At 47.3% G+C, this 25,651-nt stretch overlaps 2 protein-coding genes across 3 annotated transcripts; both read left to right on the plus strand.

Annotated features, from left to right (window-relative positions):
• On the plus strand, positions 1-5,850 carry LOC113454486 (proteasome subunit beta type-9-like). Its single transcript, XM_087928468.1, has 3 exons — positions 1-151; positions 2,392-2,533; positions 5,656-5,850. The coding sequence occupies exons 1-3, from the start codon at positions 38-40 to the stop codon at positions 5,781-5,783; spliced, it is 384 nt and encodes a 127-aa protein (XP_087784594.1). The 5' UTR covers positions 1-37; the 3' UTR covers positions 5,784-5,850.
• Positions 5,851-9,654: 3,804 nt separating this feature from the next.
• LOC113451005 (HLA class I histocompatibility antigen, alpha chain G) lies at positions 9,655-18,707 on the plus strand. Of its 2 annotated transcripts, XM_026722364.2 has the most exons (10): positions 9,655-9,832; positions 10,380-10,655; positions 11,992-12,270; positions 12,647-12,928; positions 13,839-13,961; positions 14,503-14,535; positions 15,249-15,281; positions 16,932-16,976; positions 17,625-17,658; positions 17,927-18,707. In XM_026722364.2, exons 1-9 carry the CDS (start codon positions 9,763-9,765, stop codon positions 17,642-17,644), a joined length of 1,161 nt encoding a protein of 386 aa, XP_026578149.1. In that variant the 5' UTR covers positions 9,655-9,762; the 3' UTR covers positions 17,645-17,658; positions 17,927-18,707. The 2 variants fall into 2 exon arrangements, with proteins under 2 accessions (XP_026578149.1, XP_026578153.1); XM_026722368.2 differs by lacking the exon at positions 16,932-16,976 and having other exon boundaries at positions 9,667-9,832.
• Positions 18,708-25,651: the final 6,944 nt, after the last annotated feature.

Here is a 25,651-nt window from a genome sequence, read left to right on the forward strand (position 1 = left end):
CAGCCTTTTCCTTTCTCCCCACAGCCTGGAGACGGAGATGCCACCGCGAGTCTTGGCTGCAGCCACGCTGGTCAAAGGCCTCAGCTACAAGCACCTGGAGCTCTCGGCCCACCTGCTGGTGGCTGGATGGGACCCTCAGAATGGCGGGCAGGTACGTCCAGCAGGGGACTTGGGAGAAGAGGCTACTCGGTGAAGAAATATTGATCAATCAGAATAGAGCTGCAAGGGACCTTGGAGGTCTTCTAGTCCAACCCACTGCTCAAGCATGAGACTTTATACCCGTGATGGCGAACTTATGGCATGCATGCCAGAAGTAGCACGCAGAGCCATGGCTCCAGGCACACCAGCCATTGCCTGTTGCTCTTCTGGGTTCCCAAGCATGCCGGCCAGCCGGTCTTCGCGCACGCAGGAGCTCCAGAAACTGGAAGAGCACCTCCCAGTGCGTGCATATGTGCCAGCTACCTCGTCTTCCGGTTTCTAATGCACATGCATGCACAAAGACCGGCTGGCTGGCGCATGCATGCGCTTTAGAAGCTGAAAGACCAGGTGGCAGGAGTGGGATTTTACCAGTTTGTACCTATTTGCTAGAACCGGTTGTTAACATTCTAAGCAGTTCGGAGAACCGGTTGTTAGAAGAAATTACTGGCCTAATCCTGTAAGGAAGGCAGGAAGGAAACATTCTGGTGTTGCTTACAGAAACTGCCTCTCCATTAACCCTCATTACATTCTTGGCAGGACTAGACTTCCTGTCTCTGGAACTTATCTGGAGTTTTTTTTTCCCTCTCTTTTGTTGGTACTTTGCTTGTGTGGAGTGACCATTCAAAGTGACAATGGCCCTGAAAAAAGTGACTTATGACCATTTTTCACACTTACGACTGTTGAAGCATCCCCACAGTCATGAGAGGCCAGGTGAGGAGATGCGTGCCTCGATGTGAGTGATATTGAGTTGGCCACACCCAACCAATAACATGACCACCAAGCCACGTCCACCCAGTCACATGACCACCAAGCCACGCCTACCAACTAAGCCACGCCCACAGAGCCGGTTGTTAAAAAATTTGAATCCCACCCCTCCCAGGTGGCCTTTGCACATGTGCGGGCCGGGAGCTGCTCTCCCGGATTTTGGCGCTTGCGCGTTTTGGCACTTGGTTCCTCTTCAGCGTGCGCGCACTCCCATTTCAGCACTCGGTGCCATAAAGGTTAACCACCAACTGCCTTATACCGTTTCAGACAAGTGGCTGTCTGGTCTTTTCTTAAAAACCTCCAGTGATGGAGCACCTACAGCTTCTCAAGGCAAACTCTTCCTCGCGGTTAGGAAGTTTCTCTTAAGTTTCCCTCCATTGTTTCTTGTCCTGCCTTCTGGTGCTTTGGAAAATAAACTGACACACACACACACACACCCCTTGTTTGTGGCAGCCCCTCAAATACTGGAATACGGCTAACATATCACCTGTAGCCCAATGGGAAATATTGGGGGATTTCCCATCGTCTCATCGCTATGCCAGAAAGCTACACCCGTTGAATTTCTGCTCATTGTGCCATGTTCATATCTAAACAAAAAACAAAAAAACCCAAGCAGCCTTAGGATACAAAATCCTAAATTGCATTAACAGAGGGAGGAAGAAAATAAGCCAATGGGCAGTGCAGCAAAGGCAAAGAGGTCTGTTGAAAGTTAGGATCCCACTGTGAGCAGGATCCCAGGCTCAGTAGCAGTAACTGTGAGAGGGATTTTGGAGTCTTAGTGGACAACCAGCTAAATAAGAGCCAGCCGTGTGCAGCAGCAGGCAAAAAAGCTAATGCAATCCTAAATTGTATTAACAGAGGGATACAGTCAAGATCAAGTGATGTACTAATGCCACTCTATAAAGCCTTAGTAAGACCACACCTAGAGTGGTCTTTTAAAGCTCTTTATTTAGTCTGAGATCGGCTTGGCTCTCCCTCGGATTGGTGGCGGCTTATATTGAACTTGCCTTGCCAGCCGCAGCCAATGACAGACTTTTACAGTTGTTTCAGTTTTAAATCTGGCACAGCAGTAGGCTAGCCCCAGGTTTAAAACTGAAACAACTGTAAAAGTCTGACTCCCAGACGAACACAATATAGAAGCCTGATGATGGCAGATGAGATTCTGCCGAAACGTTGCTACAACTTTAAAAGCACAGATATAATGACGTGGGAAAATACCCGAACAAAGCTGAATACCATATATATATAGTTCCTGTTGACCAGAAGTTTTATCCAGCTATGTAATAAGGAAAGTCCCGCTCTTTCCCTCAGGAGTAATCTATAAGCAGAATAATATGTAGGGTGAATGCTTTCTAACCACCACAACAGTTGAATTTGCTGACTTTGCAACACAAAAGCAGGATTCACCCTCTCCTTCAATTCTGACAGGTGTACGTTACAATGGGAGGAATGTTGAACCGGCAGCCCGTTTCCATTGGAGGGTCTGGAAGCACTTTCATTCATGGCTACGTGGATGCGGCCTACAAATCCGGGATGAATTCTGACGACTGTCGTGAATTCACCAAAAACGGTATCTGTGCGGTTGGGTCCATTCTGGGTCGGTGAGCATGAGTGGAAACTGCCAGAATCCCCTTTTTTTCAAAAACAGGAGAAACCGTCCTAAACTCACAAACTGCAGCGGGTATCACGGTTAAGGGAATAGCAAAACAAAATAACAGAGTCGGAAGGGACCCTGGAGATCTTCTAGTCCAGCCCGTGTCAACCGTGGACCTCACCCGATTCCTAAGAGGTCCTTAAAGGGGGCGTGCATAAATGCACCAGCGTGCCTACGGTTCCTTTGTTTACTTCCTTCATGTTTATGTTTATACTGAAACCTGTTGTCTTGTACATAGAATAAAATAAATAACCTTATAAATAGATCCTATGCTCTTTCGGATAGGTGGCTGTACAGTCTTTTCTTAAAAACTTCCAGTGATGAAGCTCCCACAACGTCTGAAGGCAAGTTCTTCCACTGATCGATCAATAGATTCCACTGTTATAGTCACTGCACTATAAAAAAAGAGGTTGAGACTCTAGAAAAAGTACAGAGAAGAGCAACCAGGATGATTAGGGGACTGGAGACTAAAACATACGAAGAACGGTTATAGGAACTTGGCTTGGCTAATCTGGTGAAGAGAAGGACCAGGGGAGATAGGATAGCGATCTTCCAATATTTGAGGAGCTGCCCCAAAGAGGAAGGGGTTGAACTATTTTCTAAAACACCTGTAGGCCAGACAAAGAATAATGGATGGAAACTAAACAAGGAGAGAGATTCAACCTGGAAATACGGAGAAATATTCTGATAGTGAGAACAATCAACCAATGGAACAGCTTTGCCTTTGGAAGTTGTGGGAGCTTCATCACTGGAGGCTTTCAAGAAGAGTTTGGACTGCTACCTGTCAGAAATGGTGTAGGGTCTCCTGCTTGGGCAGGGGGTTGGACTAGATGACCTACAAGGGCCCTTCCAACTCTCTTAATCTGTAAATGATTGTGTGCCGTCGAGTCATTATCGACTCTTATCGACCACACAGAGATTCTCCAAGACAATCTGTCCCTATCCCATCCTAACGGCCCTATCCTAATGCTTTAACCCTCCCCACGAGGCCCCCCATGGCAAATCGGTCCTTCCCCCTTCCTTGAGGTTGTCCTCTTTCCGAGACAAAGCCGAGATTCCCGCCACGGCCGCTCATTGCATCTCTCCGCCTCCAGGGGTCGCTACTAAACTTCTCCACAGTTGGCGGGGAAATTCCCCGCTTGCTCTGTCAACCTCCGCCACCGAAGCCACCTAGCAACTGCTGACGCAAGGACATTCTCTTCAGCCATTGGCTGGGTGATCCCATACTGGGGGTTTGCCGTCCCTCCATCCCTCCTAACCCGGTGCCAACGCTCCCAGTGGAAGAAATGCGGGTTCAGACTTGGGGGGGGGGGGAATTCAGGATTAGAATAGAGCAGGAAGGGACCTTCGAGGTCTTCTAGTCCACCGCCCTGCTCAGGCAGGAAATCCCACACCATTTCAAACAGTAAACTTCTCAGTCCTGTTTAAAGAGTTCAAGGAAATTCCGCCCAGGATCCATACACACCTGTGCAGCAGGCTGACGGGACCCACAGAAGCCTCAGAGCAGAGAAAGCCATTAGGAGCTCTAAGGTGGCCTCCGTGAGTAACAAAAGAACAGGGTTGGAAGGGACCTTGGAGGCCTTCTAGTCCACCCCCCTGCTCAGGCAGGAAACCCTTATACCATTTCAGACAAAGGGTTGTCCAATCTCTTCTTAAAAATTCCAGTGTTGGAGCATTCACAACTTCTGGAGGGAAGTTGTTCCCTACTCTAATCTGGAGGAAGCGTTCCAATATCTAACGGTTTTCCACAAAGAAGAGAGAGTCAAGCTATTGTCCAAAGCACCTGAAGACAAAACAAGAGGCAACGGATGGAAACTAATCAAGTAGAAAAGCCGCGTAAGGAGAAATTTCCTGACAGTTAGAACAATTAATCAGTGGAACAACTTGCCTCCAGAACCCTCCAACACTGGAAGTTTTTAAGAAGAGATTGGATAATGATTTGTCTGAAGTGGTGCAGGGTTTCCTGCCTGAGGAGGGAGTTACACTAAAAGATCTCCAAGGTCCCTCCCAACTCTGTCTCTTCTCTTCTCTCCTACTTCTCTTCTATTCTACCTTTATTCTATTCTATTTATTCTGCCTTTATTCTATTCTATTCTACCTTTATTCTATTCTATTCTATTTCTATTCTATTCTATCCTATTCTACTCTATTCTACTTTTATTCTATTCTACTCTACTTCTATTCTATTCTACTCTATTCTACTTCTGTTCTACTCTACTCTACTTTTATTCTATTGTTCTACTTCTATTCTATTCTATACTACTCTATTCTACTTTTATTCTATTCTATTTTACTTCTATTCTACTTCTATTCTATTCTATACTACTCTGTTCTACTTTTATTCTATTCTATTTTACTTCTATTCTACTTCTTTTATATTCCACTTTTATTCTATTCTATTCTACTTCTATTCTACTTCTGTTCTATTCTATTCTATTCTATTCTATTCTATTCTATTCTATTCTATTCTATTCTATTCTATTCTACTTTTATTCTATTCTATTCTACCTTTATTCTATTCTATTCTATTCTATTCTATTCTATTCTACTTCTATTCTATTCTACTTCTATTCTATTCCACTATTCTATTCTACTTTTATTCTATTCTATTCTACTCTATTCTACTCTTATTCTGTTCTATTCTACTCTATTCTAATTCTATTCTATTCTACTCTACTTCTATTCTATTCTACTCTATTCTATTTCTGTTTTACTCTACTCTACTTTTATTCTATTCTAATCTAATCTTCCGTACCCTACCCTATCCTCATGCAAGCCCAAGAACCTTAGGACAAATGAAACTGACACGAACTGAGACTATGGCAGGATTCCAGCGTCCTCGTTTGAGAAGAACAAGAATCTGTTTGTTTTTCAGGTGAAGTCAGGCAGGTCCTTAGCTGACTGGAGAATGTTCCCTCCTTGGAAAAGCCAAGCTACTTTCTCTTGGATGCAATTGGTGTAGCTCTGACTCGACTCTTTATTTTGCTCCAATCAATTGTTTCCGGGCCTGATTTTAACTCTTTTCTTCCCTCCTCCAGCTATTGCCTTGGCGATGGTCCGCGATGGTTCCAGTGGGGGCATCATCTATCTCGTCACCATCACCAAAGACGGCGTCAAGGAAGAAGCTGTTATAGGGGATGAGATCCCCAAATTCTACGATGAATGAATTTACTTCTCGACCTTCTCCTTCTCTCTCCATTTTTTAAAATAGTAAAGGTTAAGTGGAAACCGTGTGTTGACTTCTTGGGTCAGCTTTGGAAGCTGTATTGAGATCCGATGTTCCCACGAGCCTGAGAAAGTAGGAGAGGGGAATCAATGGAGTATCTCTAAGTAGACAAAACAAAATTCTTTTGTTCGTTCAAGATCATTCAGTATAGAGTAAGAATCTTACTTTAGTGAAGCGGGGTGGAAAATTACCAGACACATTAGGATGGATCATGATTGGGCCATGTGATTTGATACGATGACAGCCAAGGGGGGGATGGGTTTTTTTAGTTTTGAATACGGCAAGGAAGCCCAAAAACTTTCAGACTGGGGATTCCACAGATGTGCCAGTTTCTATCCAAATAAAGATATCTTTGAGATATGTCGCTCTTGGCGTTATTGATTGGAATGGAAGTTTGCTGGAACTCTGACATCTTGGGTGTTCATGGATTGACACGCACACAACAGAATAACAGTGTTGGGAGGGACTGCTTGGGTAGGAAGCCCTATACCCCATCAGAGAAATGATTGTCCAATTCCTTCTTTAAAACTTCCAGTGTTGGAGCATTCACACCTTCCGGAGGCAAGTTGTTTCACTGATTCATTGTTCTCACTGTCTGAAAATTTCTCCTCCGTTCTAGTTTCCTTCTCTCCTTGATTCGTTTCCACCCATTGCTTCTTGTGAGTTCTGGCTCTCTCTTTCTGCAAACCATTAGGCCTTGGTTGAGTTCCATCTCTGCAGGGTCTGAATGTTCTCATTCCTTTCTTGGCTAGTCTAGCGAAGAGAAGGACCAGGGGAGACAGGATAGCGGTCTTCCAATATTTAGGGGCTGCCACAAGGAGGAAGGGGGTCAAGCTATTTTCTCAAGCGCCTGTAGGCCAGTCAAGGAATAATGGATGGAAACTGAACAAGGAGAAATTCAACCTGGAAACAAGGAGAAACTTTCTGACAATGAGAACTGTCAGTTGATTAACCAGTGGAACAGAAGTTTCCCTCGGAAGTTGTGGGAGCGCCATCACTTGAGACTTTCAAGAAGAGATTGGACTGCTATTTGTCAGAAATGGTGTAGGGTCTCTCGCCTGGGCGGGGTGTGTGTGGACTAGATGACCTACAAGGTCCCTTCCAATTCTGATTATCTGTTAAATCTACCCTTTCCTCTCACAACAATCCTCTAAGGTAGGCCAGCCAGTCGACAGCAGCTGAAGCCTTTCCACAGACAAAAAAAGGTAAGGAGGAGTTTACCTGGATTGTTCCTCCAGGACAGGCCCCAATTCTTAACCTCCTCAATTGTGGTGCGTTGGGGAACCCCAGAGGGCATATCCTATGGTGTAGAGCAGGGATCTTCAAACTTGACAGTTTGAAGACTTGTGGACTTCAACTCCCAGAATTCCTCCTCAGGTCATGTTATCTCAGGAATTCTGGGAGATGAAGTGCACAAGACTTCAACTTGCCAAGTTGGAAGACCCTTGCTCTGGAGCCTCCCAACAGCCATAGCCCATGGATCTCCTCTCTCTTCCACCACCCAAGAAGGACTCTCCAAGTCGGCCCTGGAAATCCCAGAGGTATATTCTACCAGCTGCATTGATTAACAGATAACAGATAATCAGAGTTGGAAGGGATCTTGTAGGTCATCTAGCCCAACCCCCCGCCCAAGCGGGAGACCCTACACCATTTCTGACAGATGGCAGTCCAATCTCTCCTTGAAAGTCTCAAGTGATGGCAGCTCCCACAACTTCCGAGGGCAACTTCTGTTCCATGGGTTGATCGTTTGTCACTGTCAGAAAGTTTCTCCTTATTTCCAGGTTGAATTTCTCCTTGTTGAGTTCCCATCCATTATTCCTTGTCTGGCCTACAGGCGCTTTAGAAAACCAGCACCCACCCCTCTCCTAGAAGAATGAACTATTCTAGGAAATATTAAAAAGGCAGAATATCGTATTTCCCTTGGATGAGAAAAGGGGAAACATCTCTTTAAAGAGATGTCCCCCCTTCAGCACCAGGGTGATGGGATCAGGGCATGAGAGCATTAGCCCTTACCCATCTCACCCCATGGCACCTGGGAAGGTTGCATCACCAAGTTACCCCTGCATGGCCCCATGGGAGTCTGACAACAGGACACATTTCTTGCGCACAGGAACAGGAAGCAGGTTCAAAACCCAGAAAGGTCATAAATCCCAGGGACTCTCAGCATCTCTTCCCTTTTCGCTCAGGAGCTCCAAGGCAGGTGGTCCTGTCCACCATTAAAACCATCCTTCCAAGCAGCCTCCATGAATCCAGTGTCTTTTTCCCCACTTGGAACTGAACCCGGAAGGATAGTTCTTCCAACAACAGGAAGGAGCAAGTCTGCTTAAGACAAAGAAACGAAAACAAGAGAAAATGTCTGATCAGAATTCATATTCCTCACTCTCATGTCCATTCCATCCGTACCTAGGTCCTATCTCCACATATGACCCTTCCTCTAATTCCCGGGGCCTCCTCTGGACATACCCTTCCATCATCTGATCCTTCAAAAGGCACATTTTTTCACATGTGGTGGACTTGCAATGCTGCAAAAAAATATTGGGAGACTGATTCAGACGTGGGTGGAACAAATGGCGGGAGAGTGCAGTTCATTGACCAGATTTTTCTTCTTCTAGGAATAATATCAGAAAGATATAGGAAGGATTTAATGTATCTAATAACGTATCATGCATTGACGGCGGCTAGAATAATATATGCAAAATACTGAAAAAATTAAAACGTACTTCCAGAAACAGAGATAATAAGAAAAATTATGGCATGTGCAGAATCAGATAGGTTAACTCTAGAATTAAAAAAAAACAAAGGAGAATCTAAATACCATGAAACGTGGAATAAATTTTATCAATGGTTACATAGAAGAAGGCAAGGTCGGAACATAAGTAGCTATGAGGATTAGAATAATCAGTAAATAATATATCAAAGAGGGAGATTATAAATGATGAAGTAAAATGTATATATGGATAACAATTGTAATGCCAGATCAGCAGCACCGTGTTGTATTCTTATAATTAAAATAAAATAATAAATTAAGCAGCCATCTAAATTTATTCCTGTTTTCCCACCTCCCCCAAATGGCCAGCTGCTATCTGCTGTGCGGGCTCTGCAAGGGACTCATGCCCAGCCAGGCCTGCCTTAACACCTGGGCCTGATGGGCCCTTGCCTTGGGCCTCACGAGCATCGAGGCCCCATACTAATCTATGTATGGTAAACCCTTCAAGGCACCTTGGATAAATCAGAGGCCTCCAAACTTGGCCACTTTAAGACGTGTGGACTTCGACTCCCAGAATTCCTGAGCTAACATGACTGGAGGAGGAATTCTGGGAGTTGAAGTCCACATTGTCTTAAAGTGGCCAAGTTTGGGGTGCTCTGATATAAATAGAGCAACTGTGGGCCTTACTGAGTATTATTGGGTTTTTCCAGCCTCGTGTACTGTTCAAATGCTTATCCTGTTGATTAGGTTGTTGCCGCACAGCATGTTTTTAATGCTTCAACCCCGATTTTGTGGGAGGCGCCAATAAAATAAATATATGTTTAATTGTATCCACAGTGTACTTTTTTATGAGTACTTGTCTAGGGGCCCCAGGACACTGCTTTGTTTAAGACGGCCCCTCCTAGGCCCAGAGGAACCCCCCCCACTCCTCTTTTCCGAGCCCCCCAATTCTGTCCCTCAGTTCCCCCAAGAGGCGGAAGTGCCTGGAAGGGGATTTCCTGATGGCACTTTCGCTTTCCTTTCCCTCCTCTCTCTCTCTCCTGGACGTCTGCCTAGCAACAGTGACGACACGGGAATACTTTTTTTCTACTGGTTGAGCCTGGCTAATCGCGGCCTTTCTCTGGGTTGTTGCGCAGTTGCTCAGGCGGGGCGCGTCTTTCTCTGCCTGCGCCTGTCCAGGAGTTCCGGGGCTGCTTGAGGGTCGCGGCCAGGATGGCTCTGCGCTCGGCGCCCCTCGGGCTCCTGGTGCTGCTGGCGGTCGCCCTACGGGAGAGCTGCGTTGGTGAGTCCCTTTGGGGCCTTCGGGAGTTCCGCCCCCTTTTTCCTTCCAGGGACTCTTTCTCTCTCCGCCCCCCCAAAGTTTATTCCCAGAAATAGAGTCCCTGATTCGCTCCTCTTTCCAGCCCGCTCCCCTCCCCCCCCCGTGGCCCCTGTTTGGTTAGGTCCCAAAACGTTGGGGGGACCCTGCTGCCTCCCCCCTAACCCCAGGAGAGCCCCCCGGGGAACAGGCCAAGGGTGGCCCCTCCAGGTGTCCGTCAAGTCTACCTGGGCGCCCCCAAGCTCTGTTCTTTCCCTCCCCCGAAGTGGCGATTGTCGGAAAGCGGCGTTTGCAGAGGATCCGGGCAGTTCCCGAACTTCCTGGCTGCCTTCAGCACAACAACTCCTGTCTGGCTCTTCCTTCCTACTTTGGGCCAGATTTGGTGGCTCTTTCTGGCTTCTGGTGCTGGGAGGATCGGGCTCGTTTTCGACTCGCTTCCGTGTATTTCAAGACATGGAGGCTGTAACCTCACCTGGACTCTCTTAACTCTCCCCCTCTGGGTCCCTTCCAGGCGCCTCCTCCCACTCCCTGAAGTATTTCCTCACCGCCATCTCAGACCCCAGTCAGGGGCTGCCCCAGTTTGTCGCTGTGGGGTACATGGACGGTCAGGCCTTTGTTCACTACGACAGCCACAGCCGGAGGATGAAGCCTCGAGTCTCCTGGATGGAGAAAGTGGAGAAAGATGACCCCCAATACAGGGACAGAAACACCCGGAATTTTCGTGGCGCTGAGGAGCAGTTCAGAGGAAACCTGGAGACTCTGAGGAATCGCTACAATCAGAGCGAAGGTGAGTGATGGGTCTGGTGGCTCCTCCGGCCCCATATTCCCCTCCCCCAGGAACAGGGTAGAAGAGAAAGAGGTTCCCCCCAAAGGAAAGGCTGCTGCCATGCTTTTTAAAAAAATTTTAAAAATATGTTTCTTCTTTCTTTTACACTAATGAATGCAAGTTTATCCTTGGCCCATAACAAAAATTTCTCTGTGCATTTTATGGCTACTCAAACTAAACTCCGGTGCCTTTTCTGATCCCAGGAAGCCAAAGAAATTTGCCTACTGCCCTTTTCCTGGTGAGGATCAGGGGCTCCATCCAGCTTCAGAGACCCAGGCCAAGGATGAAGTGGGGCAATTGGAGAGGCCTTCTTTCCCTTGAACATTAGGGGAGAAATGGGGCTGTCAGGTTTCCCTTTTTGGACAATTTGGGGGCGGGGGGGGGGGAATATTCAGACACCAAAACTTTTAAGAGACTAACAGGTATTTTCGGAGGCGAAATCCTCTTAAACCTCTTGGCCTTTTTCCTTAGGGAGGGCAGAATCTTTCAATTCCTTGCCATCCCCCTTTCCTTGGGAAACACAGAGAAATTGGGGAATGCCCCCCCCAGTTAGCTTCCCTCCGGAGAGGAGGAGGATATGGGGATTGGATCTGCTATAATTTTTGGGATGGGGAACTAGAACCCCCGTCTTAGGTTTGTGAGAATGCAAAAATCTCAGTGGAAAGTATGATCAGGCTACCACGAGGGAAATGATCGGGGGGAAAGGAGTGACGGGGGTTACCTGAGGAAAATAAATTTTCTTGGGGGGCTTTCAACAGTGTTTCAGCTCTCCTCTTTCCCTCACACACACACACACACACTGCCCACCATCCAGCCTTTGGCTCCTCATTGAACCTCCACATGGCGGATTTGGGGCTCTGAGGATGCAAAGCAAGGATGGAGCTGCTTGTTCTCCTTTTGCCCAGACGGAGCCTTTGGGGGAAAGGAGTAGAAGATGGAGGGGGACATGGGTGAGCGGCTGCGTCTGGAGACCGACAAGGTGCAACTTGGAGGCCGGATGGAGGATCTCAAGGCTTATCTAGAGCAGGGGTCCCCTAACTTGACAACTTGAAGACTTGTGGACTTGAACTCAAAGCAAAGCTGGTTGAGGAATTCTGGGAGTTGAAGTCCACAGCTCTTAACGTTTGATCTAAGGGGGAACTGAATAGCTTCGTAGGGGAAAATGTATTTCTTTCATTTTCCAACCATTATTTATCCTTTTTCTCACTCCGTTCCTCCGGTCTCAGTATCCCAGCAGGGGAGAGGGGCTCTGTCTCTCCTGGGGACTCCCCAAACCATCTTCCTGTCCCTATTTCAGGCTTTCACACAATACAGATGTTGTCTGGCTGTGAACTCTGCACAGACGGGAAGACCAAGGAAGGGTTTGAGATGCACGGATACGATGGGAGGACCTTCCTCACCTTCGACACGGAGACCCGCACCTGGGTGGCTCTCGACCTCCAGGCCCAGATCACCAAGAGGAAATGGGATGCTGATCAAGGATTTAATCAGAGAAAGAAAGCCTACCTGGAGGAAATCTGCATTGAGTGGCTGGGGAAGTACCTGTCCTACGAGAAAGAGATGCTGCAGAGGACAGGTGAGCATCTGGATCCAGGCTGGACTTTCCTCCTTGATGGCCGGATTTCTCTGACACATTCAGCCCCTTTGGGTCCCTTGTCTGGAGCCTGTTTGCCCTGGTGGGAATCCTTCTCCTCCCCTTCCAGCCCCTCTTGCAGGATGCTGGAAGTTTGGTTTGGCTCTTATTGTCAGGCAGCCATTAACATGAAATACACTTCCCCACCCCCTGCAAGCCATAGTTGTGGCTGGCCAGGATCAAGTGTCTGTGTGGATCAGCAGCAAATCTTCGGGTTAAAAATAAGTGGTGGGAGACTTTCCTGCCCCTTCATTTTTTTGATCCCCCTTCCAGGCTCTGGAGGGGCTCAGAGTTAATTCTAAGGGTGCCATTTCTGCAGAGCCCCCAGAGGTGACGGTGAACAGCAGGACTGAGGCCGATGATGGGATGGAGACGCACGTCTGCCGCCTGGATGGCTTCTACCCCAGGGAGATCGATGCCTCCTGGAGGAGGGACGGGGAGGTCTGGCTGGAGGAGACCTTCCATGGGTTTCTGGTCCCCAACGCGGATGGGACCTACCACTACTGGCTCAGCATCCGGATCGACCCCAAAGAGAGGGGCCGCTATCGGTGCCACGTGGAGCACGACGGCCTGCCGGAGCCTCTGGACCTGGCCCTGGAAGGTGAGAGGCTGCAGGGAGGGGAAGGCTGGGCTCTTTGGCAGGCTGGGAGGTGGTGGGAGTGGAATCTGGCCCCAGATGTGTCCAGGTGTGAGCATACCTTTTAATCCACTGGTTTCTCCCGTGTTTGATGTTGGTGAAGCTGCAGGCACCAGACCGTAGAACTGGCTTCAGGGGATGTAAAGGAAACTATAGAATCCCATCACAAGACTTGGGCGATCCTGGTGAAATGCCCTCAGATCCTCTCTTAGCCTCTGCTCCTCCGCAGTTTCCTGCCTCCACCGTTTATGAAGTGGTTGTTTTGTTTCCCCAGTGTGCAGATCTGCACATGTCTCACTGCATAATGCTGCACATACCACGTTGCTCATTTTGTCTCTGGGTGTTTTATCCTTGGGGTGGACAAGCTTGTGCCTCGACTATAAATCCTTCCATTTCCCCACCATCCAGTCAGAGCTGAAGGAGTTTCTTGGATGAGAAGTGAAAAGTCTTCAAAAGAAAAAAAAAAAAAGTCCAGTGTCCTCTTGGAAAAAGCACCTTTGGGTCACGATCTCAGACTTTGTAGCCCCGAGGCCTTCATCTCGCAATTTGACTCTTGATTCCCCTTCTATATATCTTTAAGCCAAGGGTCTTCAAACTTGGCAAGTTCAAGACTTGTGGACTTCAACTCCCAGAATTCCTGGGCTGACACGACTGGAGGAGGAATTCTGGGAGTGGAAGTCCACACGTCTTAAAGCTGAAGATCCCTACTTTAAGCATCTGGAGGTCCTTCAAGTGTCTGAAACAGGATATTTCAGGGCAAGTGGGGTCCTTGGGTAGAAGAGGAAGATTTTAAATTCTTCTTGCATCAGAACTCATGACTTGGGACCATTGTTTGGGCTTCTCCTTCAATGATCTCCGCTTTCTCCCAATTCAGAACCAACCAATTCAAAACTCTACATGGAGTTCATCGTCGGCTGCGTTATGGGTGGTTTTGTCCTGGTCTTGGTGGTTTTTGTTGTCTTGGCCTCTAAGAAACCGAGGATCATGGAGTTCTTCAGTAAGTGTGGGGTTTTTGGGGGGGGTGGGGTGGGAGGAGTGTGTGATGGAAGGAGGATGGGGAGATTTCTCCCAAGTGTCTCCCTTTGTGGAGCTTCTTCTGGGCTTCTTTCTGTCCTGTTTTTCCAGCCCTCCTGGAGAGCATGTGTTGTCTCAGCTTCTCGCTGGGACTCCAGTTTAGACTCAGACTGAGTCTGAGGTTGGGACGCTCCCGTCTTCTCCTCAGTTGAAAAGAGGCACCCCAGTTCCCTTCCTCTCAAAGGCCTTGATCAAAGAGCAGCAGAGAAGGATTTCCATGAAAATCTTCCTCCCCTCCCAGCTGCTACTGCGGCTGCTGCTTCCCCCAATTCCCTTCCATCCATTTTGGAGGCAGCAGGTCTCTCTTGGGGCAAATCAGGAGATCCCTTTGTAGTTTGAAGATCTTTATAAATGGGACAAGGGGTCTGTGAAGCATCTCCTGGGGTTCTTCCTCCTATGGGAGGACTGTTTGGATGATCTCTGGTAGATTCTTTTGACCTTTCACTGATTTTTTATCCTTGCAGAGAAACATCAAGACTACTACAAAGCAGCACCAAGTGAGTAATTTTTCCTCTTTGCACGTAATCTCTAACTTAGAGCAGGGACCAAAGGCACCATCACTTGAGGTGTATATGTGTGTGTGTATGTTTGCATGTGCTATCTTCCTCTTCATGCTAAGAACCAGGCTGGGGAAGATGGGCCCCCTTTTCATTACAGCCAGGCTGTTCTTGGAAGTGGAGTCCTCCAGCAGAGACTTCTGGGACAAGGAACCTTCAAGAAGATGAGAAGACGCGGCTGGTGGAAGGTCCCTCTGACTGAGGACATGCTCTGTTTCCCAAGGAGGCAGAAAGGAAAGGCTTGGCCAAATGGGACTCAGAAGCTCCATAAAATCAGGGGTCCAAACGGGGCATTTTGAGAGAAAAGGAGCTTTGGGGGATGCCAGCTGGATCTCCTCTTGGTCTCCCATCACAAGGCTCTCTAAGTACGAAGTGGTTACAAAAAGCAACCTTGGATCCATCTGTATCTTGTTAGTCCAGCTCTGACCTCTGGCTTTGTGTGATACACATTTGAAATTTAAGAATTGTTTCCGATGCCTTTTAGCCAAAGCACTTTGGTTCAAACTCTCTCCGTGTATTGATGGGTCTTTGATTGTGTGTGTGTGAGAGAGAGGGAGGGAGGGAGGGAGCTGGAGTCAGAAAGAGCTGAGCTTCTCCCCCTATAAGCCAAGAGAGCAACTTTCTCCCCCTCTTTTTCTTTCCTTCTTTTCCAGCAAGTGACAAAGGATCCAACAGTTCAGCCCAGGGTAAGTCAGACGGAGCTGCTGCTGCTGCTGCCGCATGAGCCATTCTGTCCCTTTGGAAGGTTCTGGGTGGACAAGGGGATGAAAAGAGGAGAGACCCCCCACTTTTAAAAATATTTAGTCTTCTTTTTCTTTGATTTTTAACGTTAACCTACCCATTTCTACACATTCCAGTTCTTTGTTGATTATATTCTCGTCTGGGGGGGTTTCTTCATTTTTCCAGTATTGTGCGTATACAATCCTGGCTGCTTTTAAAATATGTCAAATTAGATATGTATTACCTTTATTATAATTTCCTGGTAGCATGCCCAACAGGAATATCTCAGGTTTGAAGTCTTATGTGTTGTTCTATCATAGCTTCGAAGTTTATTCCAATATTTTTTTTGCTTTGGGACACGTCCACCACATGTGAACCTGATATTTGGTTACATTTCCAACATTTAACAGATTTGTCTTTGTACATATTTGCTATTCTTGCAGGTGAAAAGTGCCACCTATTAAACATTTTATAGAGATTTTCTTTATACGCTGTTGAGAGTGTAAACCCGTAGTTTGTAGAACCCATAATTTCTGCCATTTGTCGAATTCTATCGTATAGCCAAAATTCTTAGCCCAAGTTGTCCGAGTTTATTTTACTTGTTCTTCCTCCAATTTAACAGTTAATAAATAATTATATATCCTCCTAATTAATTTTTCATTTGTTCCCATTAGAATCTGGTCTAGCTCATTTGGTTCTTTATAAAACCCAGAGGCCTTCTTATCTTTTTCCTATCTCGGTTGTATCTGTAATTGTGGCCACTATGATAGGTCAATCCCTAATCTCTCTAGTTCTTGTTTAGTTTTTAGTTCTCCCCTTTCATTTAGTATGTCCTTGTATCTTATAATTTTTTCCATGTTCATAACATTTGGATGTACCAACGCCTCAGGGATGGGATCCGACCGGTAGGACTACTGGTTCTGTCGCTCTGCGTCGTGTGCGCATGCATGAGTTGCGTGAGAGGCGTGAGTGGAATTTATGACCCGCTGAGCTGCCCGGATAACTGAGCAGCACTGCGTGTGAGTGCGCAGTGGTTGAAAATCATTTTTTTCCTGCTTTTTCAACCACAGCTGTGTTGCGCAAAGCAGCTGCGGTTGAAAACGCAGGAAATAAAGGTCAGGTAAGAGCCTGGCTGGGCGGGTGGCCAAAACAGCAGCAGACATAGAATCGGTTCTATGTATGCTCTCTGTTTGCTGCTTTTCATAGCAACCAGTTCTATAGAAGTGGACAGAACCAGTAGAATCCCACCCCTGCAACGCCTCCATTGTAGATAACCAAACTGGTATTTTCAAATAATGTTGCTCTTAAATTTTAGTCTGTACTAACAGTAACGCATTCCTAATGTAGTCCCTCTGCAAATATGTCTCTCCCCCTTCTTGTACCATCCCAATTGCAGATCACGACCCTCCAGTGTTAGTAATCTTGTATTCCTCAAATTAATCCACCCTTTCACCCACGTAAGTGCCGATGCTTGGTAGTATAGCACCCAATTTGGAAGACCAAAACCCACCTCTACTTTTAACATCTTGTAGCATTTTTAATTTTATTCTCGCTTTTTTAACTTGCCATACAGATTTTAATATCTTATTTAATGCTTCAAAAAATGTCCCCCCCAGTTCTTATTTCAGGAAGTGACACGGACTCCAACCGTTCAGACCAGGGTAAGTTGGAGGGAACTGCTGCTGCTGCTGCTGCATGAGCCATTCTGTCCGTTTGCATGACTTTGAGTGAACGAGGGGATGAAAAGAAGAGAGCCTTTTAAAGTCCCTCCTGATTCATCCTCCCTGTGATCTCTCTGTATCTGATTCTGGTGGAGTAATTCGCATAATTGCGCCCACTTTGGCTTAGTGGTGAGGGCACCAGGGGAGACCGGGAGTTCTAGTCCCGCCTTAGGCATGAAAGTCAGCCGGGTGTCACAAAATTTACTCTACTTGCACTGATTTGTTCTGCAGAGGAGGAGGGAAAAGTCCCCCTGTTGGAAATAAGAGAAAAACTTTCTGACAGGGAGAACAATTAACCAATGGAACAGGGGTTGTGGGAGCTTCATCACTTGAGACTTTTGAGAGGAGATTCGACTCCCATCTTGTCAGAAATGGTGTAGGGCAGTGATGGTTGACCTTTTCGTTGTTGCGTGCCGAAAGTGCGCGGGAGGGCGTGTGCACACGTGCCTGCACCCATAATGCAATGCACGTGCAACCCCCTCCCCTGCACATGCACGTGCCCCGCACATGCGCCTCAGATACCCGACAGTCAGCTCCTCCTCACAGGACAAGAGATTCATTCATTCTGTGTCTTTTTCTCCAATCCAGGGAGCAACCAGGCCGCTTAGCAGCCCCATTGCAGGTGAGTGGACTGGGGGGGGGGGCACATGGGGTGAGAGGGAGGGAGGGGGGGAGGGCTTTGGGGTCCAAGGACCAAGGGAGGGTGAGGAGACTTTGAAAATCCCTCTTCTCTCTCCTGTTCATCCCAAACACTGGAAGGGAAGGGATTTCGGGGGGAGGGCTCGGGGGAGGGGTCCTCCTGCCCCCAGACTCTGATCCTGTGGCGCCTCTCAGGCTCCGCCTGTCTTGGTCCCACTAACCCTTGGGTGCTTCTTCCCTCCTCTTTGCAGTGGAGACTCCCAGCCTAAAGAGAGAGGAAGGAAGAGGGACCAGCCTTCTCCTGAATTAGGCCAGGCTCTTCAGGCCTTTCCTGCATGCGGGAACCAGGGTAGATTTTGGGTCTTTCATCACTGCTTTTATCGCTGAATCGGTAAACCTTTTCTATCATGACTGAGGAGCAGAGGAGAAAAGGATGTATTATGTGTTAAGATTTCAAATAGGGTTTCGTAGATAATAGTTTATAATAGGTAGGTTGCATAACATCCTTAATGGGCTTTTCCTGATTAATCTTAGTGGATAGAGATTAGAGGATAAAGATTAGAGGTTTTAGAGACGGGTTTAGAGAGAATGGGGTGAGGAATAGGATGAAGAGTTCATTGGTTTTACTTTAAGAAAGATTGATAGGTTGTTAATTTTCATTATATTTGTTGAGGATAAAGGTAGAGGTTTCTTTTTCTTGTATATCTGTTTAATGTCATCTTTGATGAAACTGTTACTAAAAGAAGAAATGTGCATTCTGAGATTTTTGTCACTAAAATAGTTAATGCATTCTTAATTGATTATTGCACGGTTATTTGACCATATATTTGATAACACAAAGTTTGACAAATAATGAATATACTGAGTATATTATTTGACACTGATTTTTATATAATTGCCATTTATGAAATTAGAAAAATGGAACATGAGATCAATTGCAGAGTCAGGTTGCTACGTCCTTAACAATGGTACATATATTATAAAGTTTGTCAAAATTGTTTGCTGAAAATAAATGGTTTTGCTTTCTTCTTACCTGACCGTTTCTGCCTCTTAGTGGAAGTTGGAAATAACAAAGATTTTCCCCTCCTTGTTGATCAGGGACCCCAATTTCGCTCTGAGTGATAGGAAGGGGAGGAATCGAGGGGGGAACTGGAGGGGCTCCTGTTTCCTCCTTTGGGGAGGAGGCGGCCATTTTGTTCCTGTCTCCAGAGGTTTCTCTGGCATCACCGGCTGATCACTTGCAAAATGGCTACTTGGCCTTGGCTTGGGGGTGGCAGGAACAGAGGCTGCTTTCCCCTCAAATCCTCCTTTGCCTCAGGTTGCTGTCCAAGTGGCTGGTCTTTGAGCCTCACCCAGAGGCCCTTCGGGAGAGAGTTCAGTGACCGGCTAGAGCCTTCCTGGTCCCCTTGCAGAAGGGCGGCTTCTCCTGTTCCTCCCAGATCCTCTCTGGGGTCTTCAGGTGCCCAATATGGCCCAAGAGTGGGGAGATCCCTGATTTATGAGAGAGATGCCTCCCATATTATAGTGCATGCTTTGGGGACATGGAGGAGTGAAAAGGAGGGGGGGGGTCTGTCCTCCCCCTCCCTCTGGATTAGCCGTCTTTGAAAGCTTAAAAAGGAAACTTGAAAGCATTTTGCAAGAATTCAATGCATATTTCAGCCTCTTCTACAGATTCAAAACTTTTAGAAATTTATTAATTAGAATCTAGGACCATCCAGCTCAGATAAAGTGGCTCTGGTCAGCCAACACAATAAAAATATCAATAGAAGAACAAAAGACATTAAATATAACGCACAAAAGAAAAATGAGCACCAAGGATGAGCCAATCAGCCACAAATTCATTCAATTTAGTCTACAGGGAGTCCTTGATTTACAACCATTCATTTAGTGACCGTTCCAAGTTACAACGGGATTGAAAAAAGTGGTTTATGACCGTTTTTCCCACTCGTGCCATTACAGCATTCCTGTGGTCACGTGACCAAAATTTGGACGCTTGTCAAGTGGTTCATATTTATGATGGTGGCCGTGTCCTGGAGTCACGTGATCCCCTCCTGTGTCCTTTTGACAAGCAAAGTCAATGGGGAAGACAGCTTCCCTTAACAACAGTGTTACTAACTTAACAATTTTAGTGATTCACTCAGCAACCGTGGCAAAAAAAGTCGTAAAATGGGGCAACTTCACTTGACAAATGTTTCACTTAACAACAGAAGTGTTGGGCTTAATTCTGGTCATAAGTCGAGGACCACCTGTAGTGGTTAAGGCACCAAGATCATAAGTGTGAAAAACGGTCAGTCCCTTTTTTCGGTGCCGTTGTAACTAAACGGTCACTAAATGAACGGCTGTAAGTCGAAGAATACTTGTATGAACTGAGAGCAAACATGACTCCTTACCAACCATGATGATGTTACCTAGTTGGGTAATGAAACGCCTGCAAGAGGAAACAAGCCAGCTCCCAAGGAGCCCTCATGTCAACGCTGAGCTACAATATAATATGGATATAAATGGAGAGCAAACCCCACTCTTTACCAGCACTGATGATGTTACCAAGTTGGGTAATAAAACGTCTGCAAGGCGATGTTCCTCCAGGACAGCCCCCCCAATTCACAACCTCCGCAATTGTGGTGCATTGGGGAACCCCAGAAGGCATACCGTATGCTGTAGAGTCTTGCAACAGCCGTGGCCCTGACTAGATCTCCTTTCTTTTCCACCACCCAAGAAGGACTCTCCAAGTTGGGTTGGGAAATCCCAGAGATACGTTCTACCAGCTGCATTGGTTAACAGATAATCAGAGTTGGAAGGGAAGGTCATCTAGTCCAACCCCCTGCCAAAGCAGGAGACCCTACACCATTTCTGACAGATGGGAGTCCAATCTCTCCTTGAAAGTCTCAAGTGATGGTGCTCCCACAACTTTCGAGGGAAACTTCTGTTCCATGGGATGATTGTTCCTCCTTATTTCCAGTTTGAATCTCTCCTTGTTCAGCTTCCATCCATTATTCCTTGTCTGGCCTACAGGTGCTTTAGAAAATAGATTGAATCCTTCCTCCTCTCTGTGGCAGCCCCTCAGATATTGGAAGACTGCTATAATGTCTCCCCTGGTCCTTCTCTCCACTAGACCAGCCAGGCCCAGTTCCTGTAACCGTTCTTCGTATACCTTAGTCTCCAGTCGCCTAATCATCCTGGTTGTTCTTCTCTGCACTTTTTCCAGAGTTTCAATATCTTTTTTATAGTGTGGTGACCCAAACTGGTGGCAGAGAAGACAACTTCTTGGGAGGAGAAGACTGGCCCCAAGCTTTTTTGGTCTCCAGAAGAACTCTCTCAAACCATCTGTCTTCCCTGTCCAAAATGTGAACGTTATTGTCCACAAAACAGCATCCTTTTTCTATAAACACACTGTCCCCTCTCGTCATACGTCCCTTTGAAGATGAGCACATCGAAACATCTGGGACAAAGTTCTAACCCAACCTTGCTTCCTTCAGAAACTCCCGAAACTGGAGGAGCAGCCCCAAAAAGTTCTGAAACCTCAGAAATGAAAAGCAGCCTTGAAAGAGAATGGGACACACACACACACACACACCGCTAGATCCCATGTGAGAGACCAGAAAATCTTGGGCTGGCCTTCTCCCCACTGATGCTCCGTAAGAAGTTGTCTTCTCCGGCAACACAATGCAGCTGACAGAACATCCCTCTGGGATTTCCCAGCACAGCTAAATGTCAGAAGGCCACCGAAGTTGATTACATGACCTCAGGACACAGCAATCATCATACATACTAAATTTGCAGATGATACAACAGTGGTGGGACTCATCTCTGAGGGGGATGAGTCTGTTGGATGAATCTGCCTACCGAGATGAGGTGGACCGGTTGCTTTCGTGGTGTGGAGACAATAACTTGGTCCTCAACTCCAATAAGACCAAGGAGCTTATGGTGCACTAGAGAAGGAGCTGATCAGACATCCAGCCCTTGCTTATCAATGGAGACCGAGTGGTGCAAGTGGCCAGTTTTAAGTTTCTAGGTGTTACCCTAAAAGAGGACCTGACCTGGGGTGCTCACATTGCAGCCCTGGTCAAAAGGGCCCAGCAGAGATTGTTCTACCTGGGACTTCTCAGAAAACAACAACTGAATGAAAAACTGCTTGGGACCTTCTATTGCTGCACCATAGAGAGTATCTTTAACTTACTGCGCCTACTCATGGTTTGCACAGGGGCAGATAGGAAAGCACTCCAGAGGGTTCATGTCATTGCCCAGAGGATCATGGGTTGCCCTCTCCCCTCTTTGGAAGAGCTTTATAGCTCCCGCTCTCCTTCAGAAAATTCAAAACATTCTCAAAGGTCCATCTCATCCTGGGCACCCCCTTTTTTTTGGAACTGTAACCCTCTGGCAGACGGTACAGCAGGCATCTCCAAAGTCCAGCCCGGGGGCCAATTGCAGCCCGTTTTCAAATATCGAGTGGCCTGCAGCTTCTTCTCCCCGCCGACTCAGCCTGTCACATTTCCCCGCTGGCCGGCGTTTTTCCCTTCACCGCACAACGGTTCCCCTGAATGGTCGGCCCACACATATTTTCACCTCACCAAATCTGGCCCTCCTTGCAAAGAGTTTGGACACCCCTGCAGTACAGGATAATAAAAACAAGGGCAAAATAGGCTGGAAAACAGCTTCTATTCCAGGGCAGTAACTCTATTGAATTCTACTGCAGAGTGCAACATTAAGGCAACATCAGGGGTTTTCAGTTCAGTGTAGAGAATGTGAAGGATGTGTGTTTGTGTTTATTTTCATAGTCATAGTGTACCCTGAAGATGGTGTTTGATTTCATTGTATGAGGTGCAATGACAATAAAGTAAACTAAACATATGAGCCAATTGCCAAGTGCCCGCATTTTGATCCAGTGACCATGAGGAACTTCTTTCTTGGGTGGTGGAAGAGAGAGAAGGAGGAGATTCAGTCAAGCGCTGAAAAAAGAGACGTACGACCAGGGGTGGGATTCAAATTTTTAACAACCGCTTCTGTGGGCGTGGCTTAGGTGGTGGGTGTGGCTTGGTGGTCATGTGACTGGGTGGACATGGCTTGATGGTCATGTTATTGGCTGGGTGTGGCTAACTCAATAGCACTCACATCGAGGCACGCATCTCCTCGCCTGGCCTCTCATGACTGTGGGGATGCTGCAACAGTCGTAAGTGTGAAAAATGGTCATAAGTCACTTTTCTCAGTGCCATTGTCACTTTGAATGGTCACTCCACACAAGCAAAGTACCAGCAAAGGAGGAGAAAAAAAAACTCCAGAGACATTCCTGAGACAGGAAGTCTAGTCCTGCCAAGAATGTAATAAGGGTTAACGGAGAGGCAGTTTCTCTAAGCAACACCAGAATGTTTCCTTCCTGCCTTCCTTACCGGATTAGGCCAGTAATTTCTTCTAACAACTGGTTCTCCAAACTGCTTACAATGTTAACAACCAGTTCCAGAGAATAGGTGCGAACTGGTAGAATCCCACCCCTGCATACGACCATTTTTCGCAATCATGACCTTTGTAGCATCCCCAGGATCATGTGATCAAAATGCCGGCGCTTGGCAACTGCTTCATACTCATGACCGTTGCTGTGTCTCAAGGTCATGCCATCCCCTTCTGTGACCTTCCAACAAGCAAAGGAGAAGCCACACTCACTTAACAACCAGGAGTCTGATCTTCTCAACTGCAAGAATTCCCTTAACAACTGAAGCAAGAAATGGGGCAAAACCGACTTCCCAAATGTTTCACCGAACAACAGAAATGTTGGGCTCAGTTGTGGTCATAAGTCGAGAACCACCTGTACAGACCTCCATTTCACCCTTAAATTTCTACTCTCTGCATGCTGGGTGGAAGGCTGACCCAGAAGTCAGCAGGAAATGGTTGAAGCCAGGGGTGGGCTTCTAAAATTTTAGCAACGGGTTCTCTGCCCGGTTGCTGGGTAGGTGTGTCCAGGGTGAGCATAGCCTAGTCAGCCTCCTACACCACGGTGTTGGTGTGTGTGTGTGGGGGGGCCCTTTTGCCCTCCCCAGGCTCCAGAAGGGCTCTGGAAGCTGGAAACAGGCCTGTTTCCAGCCTTCTCGAACTTCCAAGAGGCCTGTTATTTGCCCTCCACAAAGCCTCCACCTGCACCCTGCACCTACCTGCATCCAAAACGGGCTGGGTGGGGACTCCTGGGAGGAGGGTGGGTGGGGCCAGCCAGAAGTGGGATTTGGGGGTTCTCCAAAGTGTGCAGAATCTTAGCTACAGGATCTCCCGAAACCCCTGCGAACCCCCAGCAGCCCACCCCAAGTCAGGGGTGGGATTCAAATTTTGTAACAATCGGTTCTGTGGGCGTGGCTAGGTGGGCGTGGCCATGTGCTTGTTGGGCAGGGCTTCTTCTTTTTTTTTTTTTGGCAGCCCTCTGCGCTTCATTTTGGGGCCTCCTAGGCCTCAGGGGAGCCTCCGAGGGGGTATTTTTGCTCCCAGAAGGCTTCCCTGGGGCTCAGGAAGGAAAAAAAATGGAGGATAAGGGAGTGCGAAGGACTCCCCTGCACTCCATATTGAGGCCTCCTGGGCCACAGGGGAGCCTCTGGGGGGACGTTTTGGCTCCCGGAAGGCTTCCCTGGGGCTCAGGAGGGAATAAAATGGAGGATAAGGGAGCACGAAGGACTCCCCTGCGCTCCATATTGGGGCCTCCTGGGCCTCAGGGGAGCCTCTGGGGGGACATTTTGGCTCCCAGAAGGCTTCCCTGGGGCTCAGGAAGGAATAAAATGGAGCATGGGGGGGCACGCACCCCCCCCACCTGTGCTCCATTTTGGGGCCTCCTGGGCCTCAGCGGAGCCTCTAGCGGGGCGAGAGACCCTACACCATTTCTGACAGATGGGAGCCCAATCTCATCTTGAAGCTCCTATAACTTCTGAGGGAAACTTCTGTTCCATCGGTTGATTTTTTTTCACTGTCGGAAAGTTTCTCCTTATTTCCAGGTTGAATCTCTCCTTGATCAGTTTCCATCCATTATTCCTTGTCTGGCCTACAGGCGCTTTAGAAAATAGCTTGAATCCTTCCTCTCTGTGGCAGCCCCTCAAATATTGGAAGATCGCTATCCTGTTTCCCCTGGTCCTTCTCTTCACTAGATTAGCCAGGCCCAGTTCCTGTAACCGTTCTTCATATGTTTTAGTCTCCAGTCCCCTAATCATCCCCATCTGGCTGACTCCCATCCCTGGACAAACCACACTTCTTATGAGAACTGATGATGTTGCCTAGTTGGGTAATGAAACGTCTGAGAGAGAAAACAAGCCAGAGTTCCAAGGAGCCCGCATTTCAACCCTGAGCTACAGTATAATATGAAGATAAACACAGACAAACTGCACTCCTTAGCAGCACTGATGATGTTACCTAGTTGGGTAATGAAACGTCTGCGAGAGAAAACAAGCCAGAGCTCCAAAGAGCCCGCATTTCAACCCTGAGCTATAATATAATATGAATATAAACACAGACAAACTGCACTCCTTAGCAGCACTGATGATGTTACCTAGTTGGGTAATGAAACGTCTGCAAGAGAAAACAAGCCAGAGCTCCAAGGAGCCCGCATTTCAACCCTGAGCTACAATATAATAGGAAGATAAACACAGACAAACTGCACTCCTTAGCAGCACTGATGATGTTACCTAGATGGGTAATGAAACGTCTGAGAGAGAAAACAAGCCAGAGCTCCAAGGAGCCCGCATTTCAACCCTGAGCTACAATATGAAGATAAACACGGACAAACTGCACTCCTTAGCAGCACTGATGATGTTACCTAGTTGGGTAATGAAACGTCTGCAAGAGAAAACAAGCCAGCTCAGATAACCCCCAAGAAGCCCTCTCAGAGGAATTCCCAGAGAGCTGGTGGGGCAGACAGGTGCCCTGATCGAAGATAGCGGCCCAAGAGGATAATTATCCAGGAAGCTCCTGCACAGAGACAGGATCCGGACTAGGCATTGCGCGATCTTCTGCAG

Source organism: Pseudonaja textilis, chromosome 2 (assembly GCF_049901715.1).
Source record: "Pseudonaja textilis isolate UNSWEBS1 chromosome 2, rPseTex1.2, whole genome shotgun sequence".
Classification (NCBI taxonomy): Eukaryota; Metazoa; Chordata; class Lepidosauria; order Squamata; family Elapidae; genus Pseudonaja; species Pseudonaja textilis.